The sequence below is a fragment of the Bos indicus genome, chromosome 27, assembly GCF_029378745.1.
Source record: "Bos indicus isolate NIAB-ARS_2022 breed Sahiwal x Tharparkar chromosome 27, NIAB-ARS_B.indTharparkar_mat_pri_1.0, whole genome shotgun sequence".
NCBI lineage: Eukaryota > Metazoa > Chordata > Mammalia > Artiodactyla > Bovidae > Bos > Bos indicus.
The window spans coordinates 3,465,051-3,483,398 of record NC_091786.1 but is presented as its reverse complement, the minus strand read 5'-3'; the positions used below and the strand labels follow the sequence as shown (position 1 = coordinate 3,483,398).

Sequence of the window (18,348 nt, the reverse complement as noted above, 5' to 3'; positions counted from 1 at the left end):
ACTGTTTTCTACTCTGCATAATTCTCTGGAGAGTCATCCAGGTGTTAAAAGTCAATAGTCCATTTCTTTTTATTGTTGAGTAGCAATGCATGGCATAGATGTTCCACAATTTGGAAACCATTCAGCTCTTGAAGGACATATGCATAATTTCCAGTTTGTGATTAAGTATATGTATATATGTGTATGCGTGTATATATATGGGCTTCTCAGGTGATTGATACTCATGGTAAAGAGTCTGCCTGCCAATGCAGGAGACACGGATTTGTTTTCTAGGTCAGGAAGATCTGTTGAAGGAGGAAATGGCAACCTACTCTAGTATTTTTGCCTGGAGAATCCAATGGACAGAGGAGCCTGGCAGGCTACAGTCCATGAAGTCACAAACAGTCAGACACAACTGAAGACACTTGGTGTGTGTGTACATATATATATATGTTAATATATACATACAATATATATATATGAATATATATAAATATAAACATAAATATATATATATTATGAATATATATATGAATATATATTATTCTACAGATTTTGTGTGAGCATAAATATTCAGTTCTCTGGGGTAAATACTGCTCAGAAGAATCATTGCTTGGTCATATGATAATTGCATGTTTAATTTTTTTTAAGAACCCTGTCACACGGTTTTCCAAAATGACTCTGTCCACTAGTGATTTATAAGCAGTGCATTTTCTCCACACCCAAGCCAACATTTGGTATTTTCACTATTTTTCATTTTAGACCTTGTGAATAGGTGGGTAGTAATATTTCTTTATGTTTTTTGTTAACATTTCCCAAGTGACTAATGATATTGAACATCTTTTCATGTGTTTATTTGCCATCTGTATATTTTTTAGATGAAATGACACTTTGTTTTTTGACTAGTTAAATTATTTGTCCTTTTGCTATTGAGTCTTTAAAAAAATTTTTTTTTAAAATATATGGTAGACAGTTGTCCTTGTCATATATGTGGCTTGCCAATATTTTCTAGTGGTCTCCAGCATGTCTTGTCATTTCTTACCTGTGCCCTTCATGGAGTGAAAGTTTGTAATTTTTATGATGTCTGGTAGATCACTTTTTCCTTTTATGGATTATGCTTTTGGTGTCCCCTCTAGGAACTTTGGCTAGTCCAAGACCCTAAAGGTTTCCCCCTGTTTTCTTGTAAAAGATGTGCACTTTTACATTTTACATTTATGTCTGTGATCAATATTGAGTTAATTATTCTATAGGACATTGGACTTCTGTAGGGTGTTATGTAGAGTTTTTGCTTGTGGACTTCCAGTTGTTCAAGCACCATTCATTCAATGAAAGGCTTTCATTATTCCACTGAGTTTCCTTTGTACTTTTCAAAAATCATTTGGGCATGTTTACAGGAGTCTGAGTTCTCTGTTTTGATTCAGTGATGGATGAGTCTGCCCTCTGTTAATACCACATGGTTTTGGTAAAAACCAGTGTACTGATTTATTCATTTTCAAAATTTCTGCTATTTTATTCTTGTTCAAAATTGTTTAAGATGTTCCTTTTTTTCTTTGGCTTTCCATTTAAGTTTTAGAATAATCTTGTTTATATCTAAAAAAAAAATCTTGCTGGGATTATGATGAAAACCGTCTTAAACGTACATAAAATTTGGGGAGAGTTGATGTCTTTTCAATACTGAGTCTTCCAATCTCTCAACATAATATATTTCTCTATTTAAATTTTCATTCATTTCTTTCTTCAGCATTATACAGTTTTCAGGACACAGTCTTGTACCTATTTTGTTACTTCTAAGTATTCTTCTGGCTGATTGTAAACAGCACTGTATCTTTAATTTTGGTGTCCACATGTTCAGTGCTAGCATGTATAAATAAAATTGAATTTTGTGTGACTATTGTATATACTACATGCTTGCTAACTTCAACTATTAGCTCTAGGAGTTTTCTTACAGATTCCTTGGCATAACATATATAGATAATTGCTTTATTTGCAAATAGGCGGGATTTTATTTCTTTCCTTTCTGATCTGTATGCTTTTATTTCTTTTTCTTGGCTTATTACACTGGCTAAGTCTTCTGGCACAGTGTTGAACGAAAGGGATGAAATCATACATACACTTCTGCCTGTTCTCAATCTTATGGGGGAACATTCAGTCTTCCCTCAATAAATATAATGTTAGATGTAGGTTCTTTTGCAGGTAATTACTGTCAAGTTGGAGAAGTTTTAAAACTCTGTGCATATTTTATTAAAATTTTTGTCATAACTTCATATTTAAATTAGTCAAATGTTTTTTCCTACATGGATTATTGCAATCATGTGATTTTATTCTACAACCTGTTATTATGGCAGATACATTGGTTGATTTTCAAATACTGAACTGCGTATATATCCCTGGAGTAGGAATCTTGTCCCATCACTTCATGAGAAATAGATGGGGAAACAGTGTCAGACTTTAGTTTTTTGGGCTCCAAAATCACTGCAGATGGTGAATGCAGCCATGAAATTAAAAGACGCTTACTCCTTGGAAGAAAAGTTATGACTAACCTAGATAGCATATTGAAAAGCAGAGACATTACTTTGCCAACAAAGGTCTATCTAGTCAAGGCTATGTTTTTTCCTGTGGTCATGTATGGATGTGAGAGTTGGACCATGAAGAAAGCTGAGTGCCGAAGAATTGATGCTTTTGGACTGCGGTGCTGGAGAAGACTCTTGAGAGTCCCTTGGACTGCAAGGAGATCCAACCAGTCCATTCTGAAGGAGATCAGCCCTGGGATTTCTTTGGAAGGAATGATGCTAAAGCTGAAACTCCAGTACTTTGGCCACCTCCTGCGAAGAGTTGGCTCATTGGAAAAGACTATGATGCTGGGAGGGATTGGGGGCAAGAGGAGAAGGGGATGACAGAGGATGAGATGGCTGGATGGCATCACTGACTCAATGGAGGTGAGTCTGAGTGAACTCCGGGAGTTGGTGATGGACAGGGAGGCCTGGTGTACTGCGATTCATGGGGTCGCAAAGAATCGGACGTGACTGAGTGACTGAACTGAACTGAACTGAACTGAAACCCTACTTGGTCTTGTTGAATAATTATTCATATATACTCTTTACTTTATTTTCTCTAATTTTGTTAAGGATTTTCACATCTGTATCTATGAGGGATATTGGTTTGTTTTCTTTTTCTGTACTGCCTTTGTCTATCATGGGCATCAGAGTATCTTAGCTTGGTCTGCTACAACAAAAATACTAATAGATTGGATGGCTTAAACAACAGACATTCATTTTCTTGCATTTCTAGAGGATGGAAATCTATGTGAGGGTGAGGTATGGTCAAGTTCTTATGAAGACTTTCCTCCTGACTGATAGACACCTGTCCTCTGGCTATGTGCTCACATGGCCTTATCTTAGTATTTGTATGTGGAGGAAGGAAAGGGAGAGACTTTCTCATTTGTCCTCTTCTTATAAGGCCACTCGTCCTGTTGGATTAGGATCCCATCCTTATGAACTTCATTTCAATTCAGTTTAGTTGCTCAGTCATGTCCGACTCTTTGTGACCCCATGAACCACAGCACACCAGGCCTCCCTGTCCATTACCAACTCCCAGAGTTTACTATAACTCATGTCCGTTGAGTTGGTGATGCCATCCAACCATCTCATTCTCTGTCATCCCCTTCTCTGCCTGCCCTCAATCTTTCCCAGCATCAGGTTCTTTTCAAATGAGTCAGCTCTTCGCATTAGGTAGCTAAAGTATTGGAGTTTCAGATTCAACATTAGTCCTTCCAATGAACACCCAGGACTGATTTCCTTTAGGATGGACGGGTTCAATCTCCTTGCAGTCCAAGGGACTCTCAAGAGTTGTCTCCAACACCACCGTTCAAAAGCATCAATTCTTCGGTGCTCAGCTTTCTTTACAGTCCAAATCTCACATCCATACATGACTACTGGAAAAACCACAGCCTTGACTAGATGGAACTTTGTTGACAAAGTAACGTCTCTGCTTTTTAATATGCTATATAGGTTGGTCATAACTTTGCAAGGAGTAAGCATCTTTTAATGTCATGTCTGCAATCACAATCTGCAGTGATTTTGGAACCCAGAAAAATAAAGTCAGCTACTGTTTCCACTGTTTCCCCATCTATTTGCCATGAAGTAGTGGAACCAGATGCCATGATCTTAATTTTGAATGTTGAATGTTGAATTTTAAGCCAACTTTTTTACTCTCCTTTTTCACTTTTATCAAGAGACTCTTTAGTTCCTCTTCACTTTCTGCCATAAGGGTGGTGTTATCTGCGTATCTGAGGTTATTGATATTTTTTCCAGCAATCTTGATTCCACCTTGTGCTTCCTCCAGCCCGACGTTTCACATGGTGTACTCTTCATGTAAGTTAAATAAGCAGGGTGACAATATACAGCCTTGACGTACTCCTTTTCCTATTTGGAACCATTCTGTTGTTCCATGTCCAGTTCTAACTGTTGCTTCCTGACCCAAATACAGGTCAGGTGGTCTGTTATTCCCATCTCTTTCAGAATTTTTCACAGTTAATTGTGATCCACACAGTCAAAGGCTTTGGCATAGTCAATAAAGCAGAAATAGATGTTTTTCTGGAACTCTCTTGCTTTTTCAATGATCCAGCAATGTTGGAAATTTGATCTCTGGTTCCTATGCATTTTCTAAAACAAGCTTGAACATCTGGAAGTTCACAGTTCATGTATTGCTGAAGCCTGGCTTGGAGAACTTTGAACATTACTTTGCTAGGGTGTGAGATGAGTGCAATTGTCCAGTAGTTTGAACATTCTTTGGCATTCCCTTTTCTTTGGGATTAGAATGAAAACTGACCTTTTCCTGTTCTGTGGCCACTGTTGAGTTTTCCAAATTTGCTGTCATATTGAGTGCAGCACTTTCACAGCATCATCTTTTAGTATTTGAAATAGCTCAACTGGAATTCCATCACCTCCACTAGCTTTGTTCGTAGTGATGCTTTCTAAGGCCCACTTGACTTCACATTCCAGGATGTCTGGCTCCAGGTGAGTGATCATACATACCATCGTGATTATCGTGGTTGTGAAGATCTTTTTTGTACAGTTCTTCTGTGTATTCTTGCCACCTCTTCTTAATATCTTCTGCTTCTGTTAGGTCCCTACCATTTCTGTCCTTTATTGAGCCCATCTTTGCATGAAATATTCCCTTGGTATTTCTAATTTTCTTGAAGAGATCTCTAGTCTTTCCCATTCTGCTGTTTTCCTCTATTTCTTTGCACTGATCACTGAGGAAGGCTTTCTTATCCCTCTTTGCTATTCTTTGGAACTCTGCATTCAGATGGGTATATCTTTCCTTTTCTCCTTTGCTTTTCATTTCCCTTCTTTCACAGCTATTTGTAAGCCCTCCTCAGACAGCCATTTTGCTTTTTTTGCATTTGTTTTTTTTGGGGATGGTCTTGATCCCTGTCTCCCATACAATGTCACAAACCTCCATCCATAGTTCATCAGGAATTCTGTCTATCAGATCTAGTCCCTTAAATCTTTTTCTCACTTTCACTGTATAATCATACCGGATTTGATTTAGATCATACCTGAATGGTCTAGTGGTTTTCCCTACTTTCTTCAATTTACATCTGAATTTGGCAATAAGGAGTTCATGATCTGAGCCACAGTTAGCTCTCAGTCTTGTTTTTGCTAACTGTATAGTGCTTCTCCATCTTTGGCTGCAAAGAATGTAATCAATCTGATTTTGGTATCGAACATCTGGTGATGTCCATGTGTGGAGTCTTCTCTTATGTTGTTGGAAGAGGGTGTTTGCTCTCACCAGTGTGTTCTCTTGGCAAAACTCTATTAGTCTTTGCCCTGCTTCATTCTGTATTCCAAGGCCAAATTTTCCTGTTACTCCAGGTGTTTCTTGACTTCCTACTTTTGCATTCCAGTCCCCTGTAATGAAAAGGACATCTTTTGGGGTGTTATTTCTAAAAGGTCTTGCAGGTCTTCACAGAACCATTCAACTTCAGCTTCTTCAGCATTTCTGGTCAGGGTATAGACTTGGATTACCATGATATTGAATGGTTTGCCTTGGAAACGAACAGAGATCATTCTGTCATTTTTGAGATTGCATCCAAGTACTGCATTTTAGACTGTTTTGTTGACTATGATGGCTACTCCATTTCTTCTAAGGGATTTCTCCCCACAATAGTAGATATAATGGTCATTTGAGTTAAGTTCACCCATTCCAGTCCATTTTAGGGTGAATCAGACATTGACTCTTAAGGCAGGCAAAAGAATTCCTCCGTAAAACCAGCCAGGCCTGGACATTTCTTTGGGGGAGTTTTAATAGTTACAGGCTTATTCACATTGATCTGTTTCATTGAGTAAGTTGCAGTCCTGTGTGTGTTTAAAGAAAGTAACAAGTTTCATTTTAGTTGTCAAATTTATAGCTATAGTTTTTATGGCATTTTTCAAATGTCTGTGAGGTTTCAAGTAATATCTGCTATTTTATTATTGATATTAGATATCTATGTCTTTTCTTATCCTGCCCATTTTTTTTGGAGCAGGGAGGGTCATTTCTGCTACATTTGTTAATTTTGTTTATCTTTTCCAAGTGGAAACTTTGTTTCATTGTTTTTCTGCTTTCATTTCAACTGATTTTGGTGCTTTTAATTTTTTGCCTTCTGTTGGCTTTTGGTTTATTTTACTATACCTTTTCGAAGCTCTTGAGATGGGTACTTGGATTACAAATATGAGAATTTTCCTCTTTTCTGTGCGTGCTTTTAGTGCCATTCCTTCCCATCTCAGCTCTGCTGATTTTGATATCTTGGATTTTGTATTCTCATTCAGTTTAATGTATTTTTAAAAATTACCTTGCGACTTCTTTGATCCATGGATTATTTGGAAGTGTGCTGTTTAGCAGCTGGCGATTGTCTTTTCATTTTTCTCTTATTAGCTTCTGGTTTGATTCTGCAACTACAGTGGTTGTAATCAAGCATTTAATACCATAGGCTTCTTGGCAAGACAGAGTTTCTCCTACTAGGAATGAGTGCTCAAGTTAGTTTGTTTGTTTGTTTTTGTGAATCATAGGTTTGTGTTCAGACTGTACTAAACCATGTATCTGTAGAGACACTGCTTAATTAGCAAACTTTAGGTAAAATATAAACTGATGAAACATCTCTTTGGCCTTTTGAAAAGCTCTTCATTTGTAAAGTATTGTGCATATCATTATATTAGTTCAGTCCTTCAGAGTTCTGACTTTATCATCGTTAAGATATCTAAATGTATCATTATCTAATGATAATGAAACATATATCTTACAATCTAAAAAATCTGTCTTGAAAACCAAATATTAAAATCAATTCATTTGACATCTGTTCAAGGCAATCATTGACTCTTATTTCTGATGCTGTGACTAGTATATGTTTTCTTTTCAAGAGAAATGGATCCATTGTATGGAAATAGTAAAAGATAAGCATATTAACAATGAGATGTGACAACACACTCATTACTTAGAAAAATAAACTCAAAAGCACGTGGAATGTTAATTTGTGTTGCAGGTATAATGTTGAGTGCGTCGTTTTCATGCATTATGTTTAGACAATGGTGTATTATACATTTCCTTCAGGAAAGGATCTTTTCAAAAATTGTTTAAATAAGCAAGTTCTGGTATTGGAATGTGCTTCATTTCAATGAACTGGCAACGCCTGGTGTACGGATCATGTAATTGTTCAATGACTTATGTAAAATAAATAGGCCACGGTGGAAAGAAGAACTGAGTGACTTCATCAAATAAGCTTCAGAAGCAAGTTCATACTTTTTAACTGTATTCACGTCTTTTTCGAATTCAGGTTATCGGGATTTCAGCTGCCTTCCTCCATCGTCAGCAGTGGCTCCATCCTTACTCTGTGGTTCACGACAGACTTCGCCGTGAGTGCCCAGGGATTCAAAGCGCTGTATGAAGGTAAGACGCTTGCTGCGCACCGCCCACACCCACTGTGCCGATGGCTTCACACTGGCCAGGAAGGCTGTTCACACAAACCAAAGCTGCTGCTTCCGAGGTGGTTTTAATGGTTCAAATGTTTGATTTCTGTGTTTTGACGCTGGGAGAATGCTATTACTGTAATGGCTCAAATTTCTGGCACAACACGTGTGTTGATAATTTTCCTTTTTGCTAGAGCTTTTTCATTGGAAGAATGGTTTTCTTTTGATGTGTGGCAGTGATGTTTCGAGTATTTAGGATGTTAATGGACAGTCTTCCTTTTCTTCAATCTTAATGCAGACAAGTTTTCCTAAAATAATTGTTGGACAGTAATATTCAGAGTTGGTGCCTAGGTAAAGTGAATCCCATTAAATGAATTTTGGTTGTCATAATTTGAAACTTCAAACAAAGAAAGTGATTTCATTTGGTGCTTGCAAGGCATAGGAGGTGCATTTCATTTTATTTTATTTAATTTTTGGTGTTTTCAGACTTTGTGCTGAAGTGACTTTCGGGTCTCACTGTCATTGTTGACGCTTTTGGGCAGAAATTTCAAGAAGATAAAAGAGATTTCAACCTTTGATAGAGGGAATAATATACATGATTGCAAAATATTCAATTTTAGGAAATTGCACTACTATATGGTAAATATAAGTGCTGAGGTCTGTTTAGTCTTGTTTCACATATATATTTTAATTTTTCTCTCATGTGCAATGCAGAATCTTTGATTTTTAACATAAACTCTGAAGCCCATGAATTGAAAAGGGCTATGTAGGGTGGAGGTGGGCCCAATCCAGTGTTCACTTAGCGGCCTTCCTGGATTAAGTCGCCTCTGTGTGTATTCCTCTTTGCAGTACTCCACACACTTTGGCAAAAATCATTCTTCTTAGAAAGATAAAATCTACACATGCTTCTTGCAACTGAACTTAGCTACTATGCAATTATCAGAAAATACAAGGTTAGACTGTCCTCTTTGCAAAGGAATATAAACAGAACAATTCATCCTTTTATTTAAGTAAAGTCTTATGTGGAATAATGCTTAGAATTTTATACTAACTCTGACTCCAGTTCTTCCAGGTCATTGCTTTTATATATAAACGTGCATCCATTGCCTGAAAGAGTAACTCATCTTTAAGCTCATTACTGATTACCTGGGGATCATTTAATCTTTGGAAGAGTAACAGGCTAGTTCAAGGTTAATAGGTGCTACTAGCTTTCAGATTTGCTTGTATCTACCACTTCCTGTATACCCCAGCTTCACATAATTTTTTTCTCACTTGACATTACAAAAGTGTTTCTGAAGCAATCTGTACTAGCTACTGTGAAACAGAACTTGTCCAGTCAGCACATATGGTATTTCGGAAGGTGGGTTAATGCTTCAACATTTTAGAAACCTTTGCAGTTTTCTTTCCCTTTCTGACAAAGTTGATCCTTAATATGGTATTTTGGTGAATTTCCTAAGATAAATGTTGCAGAAACTCTACTGACGCTGAGTGACTGCCAAATGAATACTTAAACTGAATCTTTCTGGGCTGTTGTTGTTGGTGTTTGTGGTTGTCATCATGGCATAGTGAAAAATGATTGGTGAGATTGTCTCTGTTGGGAAAAATGTTTACAAGTTATCAACAAAATTGGAGAAATGATGAGAAAAACAGAGCCATGAGTTAAATGCATTTTTTAAAATGTTGTGTGAAGATGTTTGAAATTTTTGTTTGCAATAGTTGCATTACAATATAGCCTGATATTTACAAGTAAATACAACTCGTTATTTTGAAAGCAAAGCATCAAAATAAAAGTGCTTTGTTAGCAAAATAAAAATCATAAAATGTGCAATATCTTTACTTGTAAAATATTTTTTATTAGCTTACAAATCAACTGATAAAATAAATTTGTGTTATCTGTTGAAATAAGGTTAATTGCAGTCTAAATAGAAGATTAAAGACAAGAATTTTTGCAGAAGAAACTAAAACTTTGTAAATATCAGCTGGTTTATCAATATCATTTCACACAGGAAATGTATACACAGCTATAACCAACCAATATAATGGTCATGGGAAAAAGTGAGATTTATGTTGAGACCAGTGTATAAAATATTTAGATACACTTATTCAGATATAATATTAAGCCTAACCAATGAGTCAGAAAAATATCTAAAGTTGTTTTGGAACTAGAACATCGAATCCCACTGGTTTTTACACTGACAACACTGTCTTCCAAGTAATTAATATAAACCAAATAATACAATAAAATGTCTATGTCTTATCCAAGACCTCTGAGGAAAATTTGAATTAAAATTTTAATGCTAAATGAGCTTTAATTTTTTTCTAGTTCTTAAATGATTACCAACTTTTCCAAATTTATGTTTAATTTTTTATTTATATTTATTTGTTGAATAGGGAGAAAATCTTCCACTCTTAAAAAAAAAAAATCTGTCTATACAAGATAGGCTTAGTAATAAACTTAACCTGGACTTGATCTGGGCACTGGACTTTATAGTTTGTTGACATTACTTTGGGATAAGTACTATTTACATAAATTATTATTCATACATGGAGATATTAAGCTACCTAAGGAATATGGAAACAGTAAATTAAATTATTATAATTAATGTGTTCAGTCATTGAATTTAACCCTGAAAATTAAATGGAGATATTTATACATATCTCACTAATATTATTCACATATAGTAATTAGCTTTTTAAGTAGTGGGTAAGTTCATAGATTGTTGATAAAATCAACATATTTTAAGCCATAAATATAGAATAATAAAATTGAAGTTACTACTTTAATAGGGTATTTTATAAAGTTATATTTCCTAATTCTGTCACAGAACATTATTCTTCATGGCCAGCCAAAGAATTTGCATGATTTTATTTGGTAAATTTATAATAAATACACTAGGATTACACGTAATTTACAATGAGATGAATTACTATCAGTATTCTTATGCTTGTCCAATATTGAAGCCTTAGGTATATAAATAACATTCATTCTTTCTACCTTCCAACTTTTTTCATCAAGATCTCAGTTACTGAAATAAAATTATTTGTATCACCACATTTATTTATGATTTAAGAAAAAAAAATCTTCCAGGAGGTCAGAAACTCAACATGGCATGTCAAGACACGACAGATATTATATCGTGACAAACGTGTGACAAGGCTGTCATGAGACTTTAGAACAAAGAGAACAAATCCATTTGGTGACATGTGACAATCTAGAATTGTGCCCCAAAGAACCCGTCACTCTGATAATTTTATTTGTTTCACTTTTTAAAAGGCAAGTCTTCTCTGTTCTAATATTTTGTCTTACTAGTGACAAAGTGAACTAAATATTAGAAACACTAGTGAATGTATGATGAAAATAATTTCACTCCCAGTTTTTGGTTCTGAAATCTAATTTATTTTCAAGTGACACATCTCTTATTAATGCACATCCTGAATATCACTTCAGATGTTTCATGAATTACTTGGTAATTTTTCATACATTAACTTTCAGTAATTTTAGTATTGGTTATATTTTAAAATTTTAGTTTTTTTTTTTACCAATTGTTTTCTATAATTTAGATTGACTTTTAATATTTTTGCAGGTAAAATAAGTTTCTTTGACATTGTATTTTTATACTCTAGTATTTGTATAAAAAGAATTTCTAGATATTATACAAGCTGCATTTGAATAGAAAGCCCTGATTCTGTGATTCAAATTGAGTCCAATGTGTATTCACTAAAATTAATACTTTTCTTCTATAGAACATTTATTGATAGTGTAGGGCAATTCTATTGATTGGAAACCAAGTTGTCCAAGGCTTTATCCATGGAATGACTCTTTTTTTTCTTTTTTAAAGAAATTGGAACAGAAATTTTATGCACATTTTACCACAGAAATTACCTTTGCTGTAATTGTTTGAGGTAAAAGGAAGGTTATGTTGGATTCTTGTCTAAGGTAAACCTGATAGAAATGGTAAGAATCTATTTTCTTAAATATTTCTTTAAAAATCTGGCTGACATGGTAGTTGAAAAGGAAAAAAAAAAAAAAACTAACCACAATTGTAGACAGTCAAATATTTTGTCCATAAAATACTAATTTTACACATTCAGCATTTATCTCACCTTCCCATGGTGCCATATTTGAATATATTGGCCTTAAATTTTGTGCTTGAAATCTATAAGAATCTGACAGTTTTAAAAAAATCTTTTTAGGAAAAATACCACCAGCAGAGTGAGAAAGAATTTGACATTACTAAATTGCAAAGATTAGCTTGTGGCAGGAAACTGTATTGCATACAAACTAGCACATTAGATGGAGTGAAAAAAACAGCTGCCCACAAAGATGCTTAAAGACACTCCCCTGGGTTATAAAATTCTATTCTAGAGAAATTCTGCCCTTTCATTTTGTTTTGTCTTAAAATTATTCATTCTATTGATTATACCATTATGTCCTCACTAAGGTATATGTTTCTCTATGGAGAGATAGTAAATAAATAAATGAAAATAGGTAGATAGGTGAAAGGGATAGATTGATAATCTGTAGTTAAGACAGGTGATAGGTAGGTAGATACATAATAAACAGGCAGACAGGTGGATGAACGGATGGATGACTAGACGTGCCTAAAATGGTATGAATTCTTATATACATTTTCTTATTAAATCTTCAAGATTCCTATAAGCACAGCAAAATTACCTAATATTACTGGACAGAGAAAATGAAATAGTGATGTATAGTAACTTAGTTAGTCAAGACCTTATAGCTACTAAATAGTGAAGAGGGGAAATTAAACATCAATCTGCCTATTTCCAGATGTTGTCATTCTTAAAAATGTACTATGTTTTCTCTAATATAATATTTATTTACATGTATGGAAATACACACATAAAGATAAGCATGTATCCACATACGTGTATACACAAAAATCACACTTTTGTATATATATACATATGTGTATATATGTATATACACACACTATATATGCACGGAGCATATATGTATATCCTTGTGTAAATGGACATAGATTTACTCACTCATTCTCTCTCATTTATTATGCTTTTATTGAGTATCTACCAGAGGCTCAATACTGAGCTAAATGTTAAGAATACAAAGATGATGATGAGAATGGTGTTTTTTCTGAAGGAGTAGTAGGCAAAAATGACAAAATTCAGTAGAACAGAGAGTGCAGTTGGTTCTAATAACTAGCTATGGTATTTGGCATGACTGGGCAGGAGGGAAGGCCCGTGTACGCGGGGACAGAGATCTTGATGGAGTTAATACTTGAGCTGTACTGCCAAGTGTTTAAAGAGTGCCAGTGCTAAATGCCGACTTTGTATCAGTCATTGAATACACGTTCTCCAAGGAAAATGGGTCACTGGGGGGTCTTTCTGAGTGAGGAAGAATTATGGGCAAAAATGTGGCGGACAACAGCTTAGCACCTGTAAGAACTGTGGGACGTCCCCTGGTTTGTACTCAGAGCTCCCGGTAGGCCTGGAGTGTGGTCCCTCGGGCTGGCGGTGCAGTCAGTGGGGTCAGGTTAATGTTGAACCAGCCCTGAGATAGAACTCTTCCTCTGTGACATCCTCAGAAAGGCTAAATTCATCCCACTGGACAGGTAAACAGACAGAAGCACTTTCGTTTGTAAATGCTTCCATTTTACAATTTCATCACATTTTAGCTTTTAAATCATGATTGATGTGCCCGAAATGTGTATAGATGGAAGTGAAATAATGTGGATTAAGTGAATCCTGAATTCTTGCAGCAGCTTTCCCCCCCGAGTTGTTAGAGGTCACCTGTTACCTCCTCTCCTGTGGTCATTTTTGTTTGCATCCTTGAGGGCAGTGTGGGCTCCAAGCAAAGATTTCAATACTTGACATGTGGCTCTAAATAAATATTTAAATATATTGTTTGATAAAAATTCTTCACTCAGCCCTACCTTAATCTCATCCCGTAGTTCAAATTTCTTACCCTCAAAACCTAAAAGGGCACAGTTAGCTGATTGGAACTTGATTTTCTCTTTGGTTAACACATCTTATTATCTAGAAGTTTCTAAAACACACGCACACAGACACCTCCCAAAAATTAAACACTCAAATGGTTTAAAGACAAAGAGTTTTGATGACCCGCTGCATATACAAGCATTTCTTCTTTAAAAAATAATGGACTCCATACAGGCCATTCAGTTAAACCTGTGAAAACTTAAATGGATTGATTTCATTTATTATGATTTATTTTGGGGAAGAGAATGGGCTTCGTGTTCATAAACTACTTAGATTTTCACCAGGGAAATGTGAAACTTGGCCACAGAGCAGACCTTTCATTCCAGCGTCACTAAGTGATTAACTCCGTGGTGGGCGGGGCTTCTTACTGAGAGAGTTTCTTGTTCCCTGAATGCATTTGGCATTTCCCTCTGACACATCTCTCAAGTAGAATTTTCTTTCGTTTAACATCCATGGATCTGGATTTAGAAAGAACAGCTAGATTATTACCCTTCAAGCTCAAAGCTTTATTTAGGATGTCAGTGCTGATTTATTTCTCCCTTGAAGTGATTATCCAAACTCAACCTGAATTAAAGCGTGGAACGTGAATGATCCACCTGGCAGGAGAGAAGCATTTCCAATTGAAGAAAGTGAAGGTGGAAGAACAGCAGTTAGCTGTCCATTAGCCAATGCTTTATCATTACTTTGGATTCATAACAATTACTGAGGCTAAAACGAAGGGGAAACGTCTAGAATCACCTTCCTCTTGACTGTTAGGTCCTCTAGGCTGGTGAGCCCAGCTGAGGACGTAGCTTACCGAGGACACACCTCCCCTGGTGGTGGAGAGCAGAGCCGGCAGTCCTCACGACGGTCCTTCCCCAGGCTTAGATGCCAGAGCCTCGTCCCCTCTCTTGTTCTTGATTTGCAGGGTGTTCAGGTGGCTCGGACAGTAAACTGCTAGTGCTGCTGCTGCTAAGTCGCTTCAGTCGTGTCTGACTCCGTGCCATTCTATAGACGGCAGCCCACCAGGCTCCCCCGTCCCTGGGATTCTCCAGGCAAGAACACTGGAGTGGGTTGTCATTTCCTTCTCCAATGCATGAAAGTGAAAAGTGAAAGTGAAGTCGCTTAGTCGTGTCCGACTCTTAGCTACCCCATGGACTGCAGCCCACCAGGCTCCTCCGTCTGTGGGATTTTCCAGGCAAGAGTACTGGAGTGGGGTGCCATTGCCTTCTCCGTCGGATGGTAAAGCGTCTGCCTATAACGCGGGAGACCGAGGTTCGATCCCTGGGTCAGGAAGATCTCCTGGAGAAGGAAATGGCGACCCACTCCAGTACTCTTGCCTGGAAAATCCCACAGATGGAGGAGCCTGGTGGGCTACAGTCCATGGGCTCACAAAGAGTCGGACACGACTAAGCGACTTCACTTTCTTTCTTTTCTTTCAGCAGTAGGCACACTAGGACCACTCTTCAAAGATTTTGGAATTGCACTTGAAATTAATTATTCCTGGTAGTAATATGAACACTAACATCTCCAAAAAGTGCAGAGATAGGAGAGAAGTAGTGACTTTCTAAAAGTTCAGTTAAGTCAATGAATGTTGGGTCAGAGCAGGAAGATCTGAACGGATGCACAGTTTTGTACATAGGTGTGTTTTATCCACAGAAAACATTTCATAGACTTCACCAAGGTCTCAGTTGTCTCATAACTAACATAAAGGTCATCAAGGTTGATAATATTAGCTCTGCTACCCAGAAGCATCAAATGTTCCTTAACCTGATTTCTGCTGCTTATCTCATCTTTTACTTCTGTTGTTTTGATTCTGATACCAGATTACAGTTGGGCTTCATAGATGGGCCTTGAGTTCTGGGGTGGACTAAGGCTGTCCTGTAAGTATGGATGATCTGGTTCCTATGAATTGTAGTCTATTAATTTGGCCTTTTGATTTCATATGTTCTGTGAACTTAATTAATATGTTTTCCCTCGAGAGATGAATTTGTTCTCTGTGTACTACAAAATCCAGTTTCTGATTCAGTAAGAGTGGATAGCAGTGATCCACCAAGATCATAAATTCTACTGTGGTACCTATTTAGTGATATTAAGTTAGTCATTTTCCCTGGTGAGACACCAGTACACACACACACACACATACACACACACACACACACACACCATACACAGTCACACTCTATATCATCATGTACAATTTCTCTTCAGACATCATCCTAAGAAATCATTTTCTTTAAAGTATTCAGTACTGTTCAAATAGTTTTAGTCATATGTGTATTGACCTAAGGGGACATTCATGATACAAGAAAGTGTGGAAAATACAGTATAATCCGATTTTGTTGAAAATAACTTTTAAATGTACTTGTATATGTATGTATGCACACATATGTGTGTATGTGTATCCATCATCCATATATTCGTATAGCATACACCCCTATGAGTACCCAAAAAAGTACAGGAGGATACCTGAATGGTTAATAAACATGTATGTGAGAGTGATTGAAATGCTTAAGAAGATGGATAGCTTGGTTTTTCTCTATATTATTGAGTTATGTAGCTTGTTGTAATAGGTATTTTAAAAAATCAAGTAATGAACATTGTAAAGGCAAAAAAATGTATATTATGCTAGAAATGGATATTCTTAAATGAATCTCTGGGTCTTACATGGAAATAAAAAAGTGGGGCCAGGTAATTTTAAGTCGTTCAGTATCATTTTCAAATGGCTGAGTTCATGGGTTCTAAGGCCAGCACTGGCACAGAAATAGTGGTCTGTCTAAAAGGGACTTAATAAAAGGTAAATTAATTCCATAGGAAAGACATCCTCAACATTGTTGTTCAATAACAAAGGAAGGATTGGTCAGTACTTCACCTCCCCCAGTGTAATTGTACTTGTGTTTCTTAAGATTTCTCTTCATGATGATAATTCAAGTTTTACCCTTTGTACCCACTCATCTCCAAAATTTTCCCTTTTTTTTGTGGATCTTTTGCAAAGATATGTCATAGAAAAGTTGCTCCAAGTTAATATGCATATGTGAATAGCAATAAGTAATCTCAGATAATGTGGGAGAAAAGTGATCATTATTTAGATGAGATAAAGCATGTTCAGGGTAGTTTGGCTGTAGTAAATAATCATTATTTAAAATGAAGCTTATAAGCAAAAATGATGAGATTGGATGATTTTTTTTTAATTCTCTTTTTTGGCTATCATTGGTCCTTAATGAGCCACTCAATATGCTAGAAATTAGATGACCTCTCTATTTAAACACCCTCAGGTCTTGGCTTCCTACCATTCTGCTACTAGAAATGGGAAGGTTGGCAAAATTAATTTCTTAAATGTTTACATGTGGGTGGTGCAAAAATTCCGAGTGTGGATTCAAGCCAGTTTCTCAATCACTGAGTATGACCATTGGATAAATTACTTAAGCCCTTATTGTATCAGATTCCTCACTTGTAAAATTGAAAAGTTCCAACCTTGAATTGTTACGAGATCTAGAGAAGATGAGGTCTTTATACCACATAGTTCTGTCCTTGGTATACTACACTTCTAATTTATTCTTCCGATTCTGCAATACTTGCATAGAGGATGACCTCAGTAAGTGTAGTGGGTGGTTATTTCTTCTAAACTGGGAATTATATAACCTTCTTCAGTGCTTATGACTATCTCATTCTGTGCTCTTTTCCCCTTGTGCTGTCTTATTCTTGGGACACCTTTGTCTACCTCTATCCCAACTTCTCTGTGCATTTTGTCTCTTCAGCTTAAAAAAAATAGTCAAAGATTTAAAAAAAATAGAATCTTTCTAGTGAAAGTGCAAAACACAAATTCATCCCTGGTGTAGTGGTGAGTGGCTCTTTCTGCTTTTAGGACTAGCTGGCAAGTTGTACATTGTGTAACTTCGATTTTTTTTTTTTCTTAACTCAAGTAGGTAGGCATTTTTGCTCTTGTTTTGTGGTTGATTTGTTTAGTCTTTAGTCTACAGTAAGAAGAATATGTTAATACAAAGAGGTCACTGAGGAAAGGAAAAGTTACATTTTTCCCCTAGCTTCTGGTTATAGGAGGAGATGACTAAGAATGAGATTTATCTGAACTATAAAAGGAAAAGCACACAACCATCCATGGGCTGAAATCAAAAAAGATCCAAGAATGCTAGAAATGCACATTATAAATTAGGATAAATATATATTCAGATCAGATCAGATCAGTCGCTCAGTCGTGTCCGACTCTTTGCAACCCCATGAATTGCAGCACACCAGGCCTCCCTGTCCATCACCAACTCCCGGAGTTCACTGAGACTCACATCCATCGAGTCAGTGATGCCATCCAGCCATCTCATCCTCTGTCGTCCCCTTCTCCTCCTGCCCCCAATCCCTCCCAGCATCAGAGTCTTTTCCAATGAGTCAACTCTTCGCATGAGGTGGCCAAAGTACTGGAGTTTCAGCTTTAGCATCATTCCTTCCAAAGAAA

The 18,348-nt window shown here is 36.4% G+C and overlaps 1 protein-coding gene across 1 annotated transcript in view; it reads left to right on the top strand.

The window, feature by feature from the left end:
- Positions 1–18,348, top strand: part of CSMD1 (CUB and Sushi multiple domains 1) — a 2,070,704-nt gene that overhangs the window by 623,991 nt on the left and 1,428,365 nt on the right. Inside the window, exon 3 of the mRNA XM_070781602.1 lies at positions 7,793–7,905. Within this exon, the coding sequence (XP_070637703.1) occupies positions 7,793–7,905 (113 nt within the window). The remainder of the gene's footprint in view (positions 1–7,792; positions 7,906–18,348) is intronic.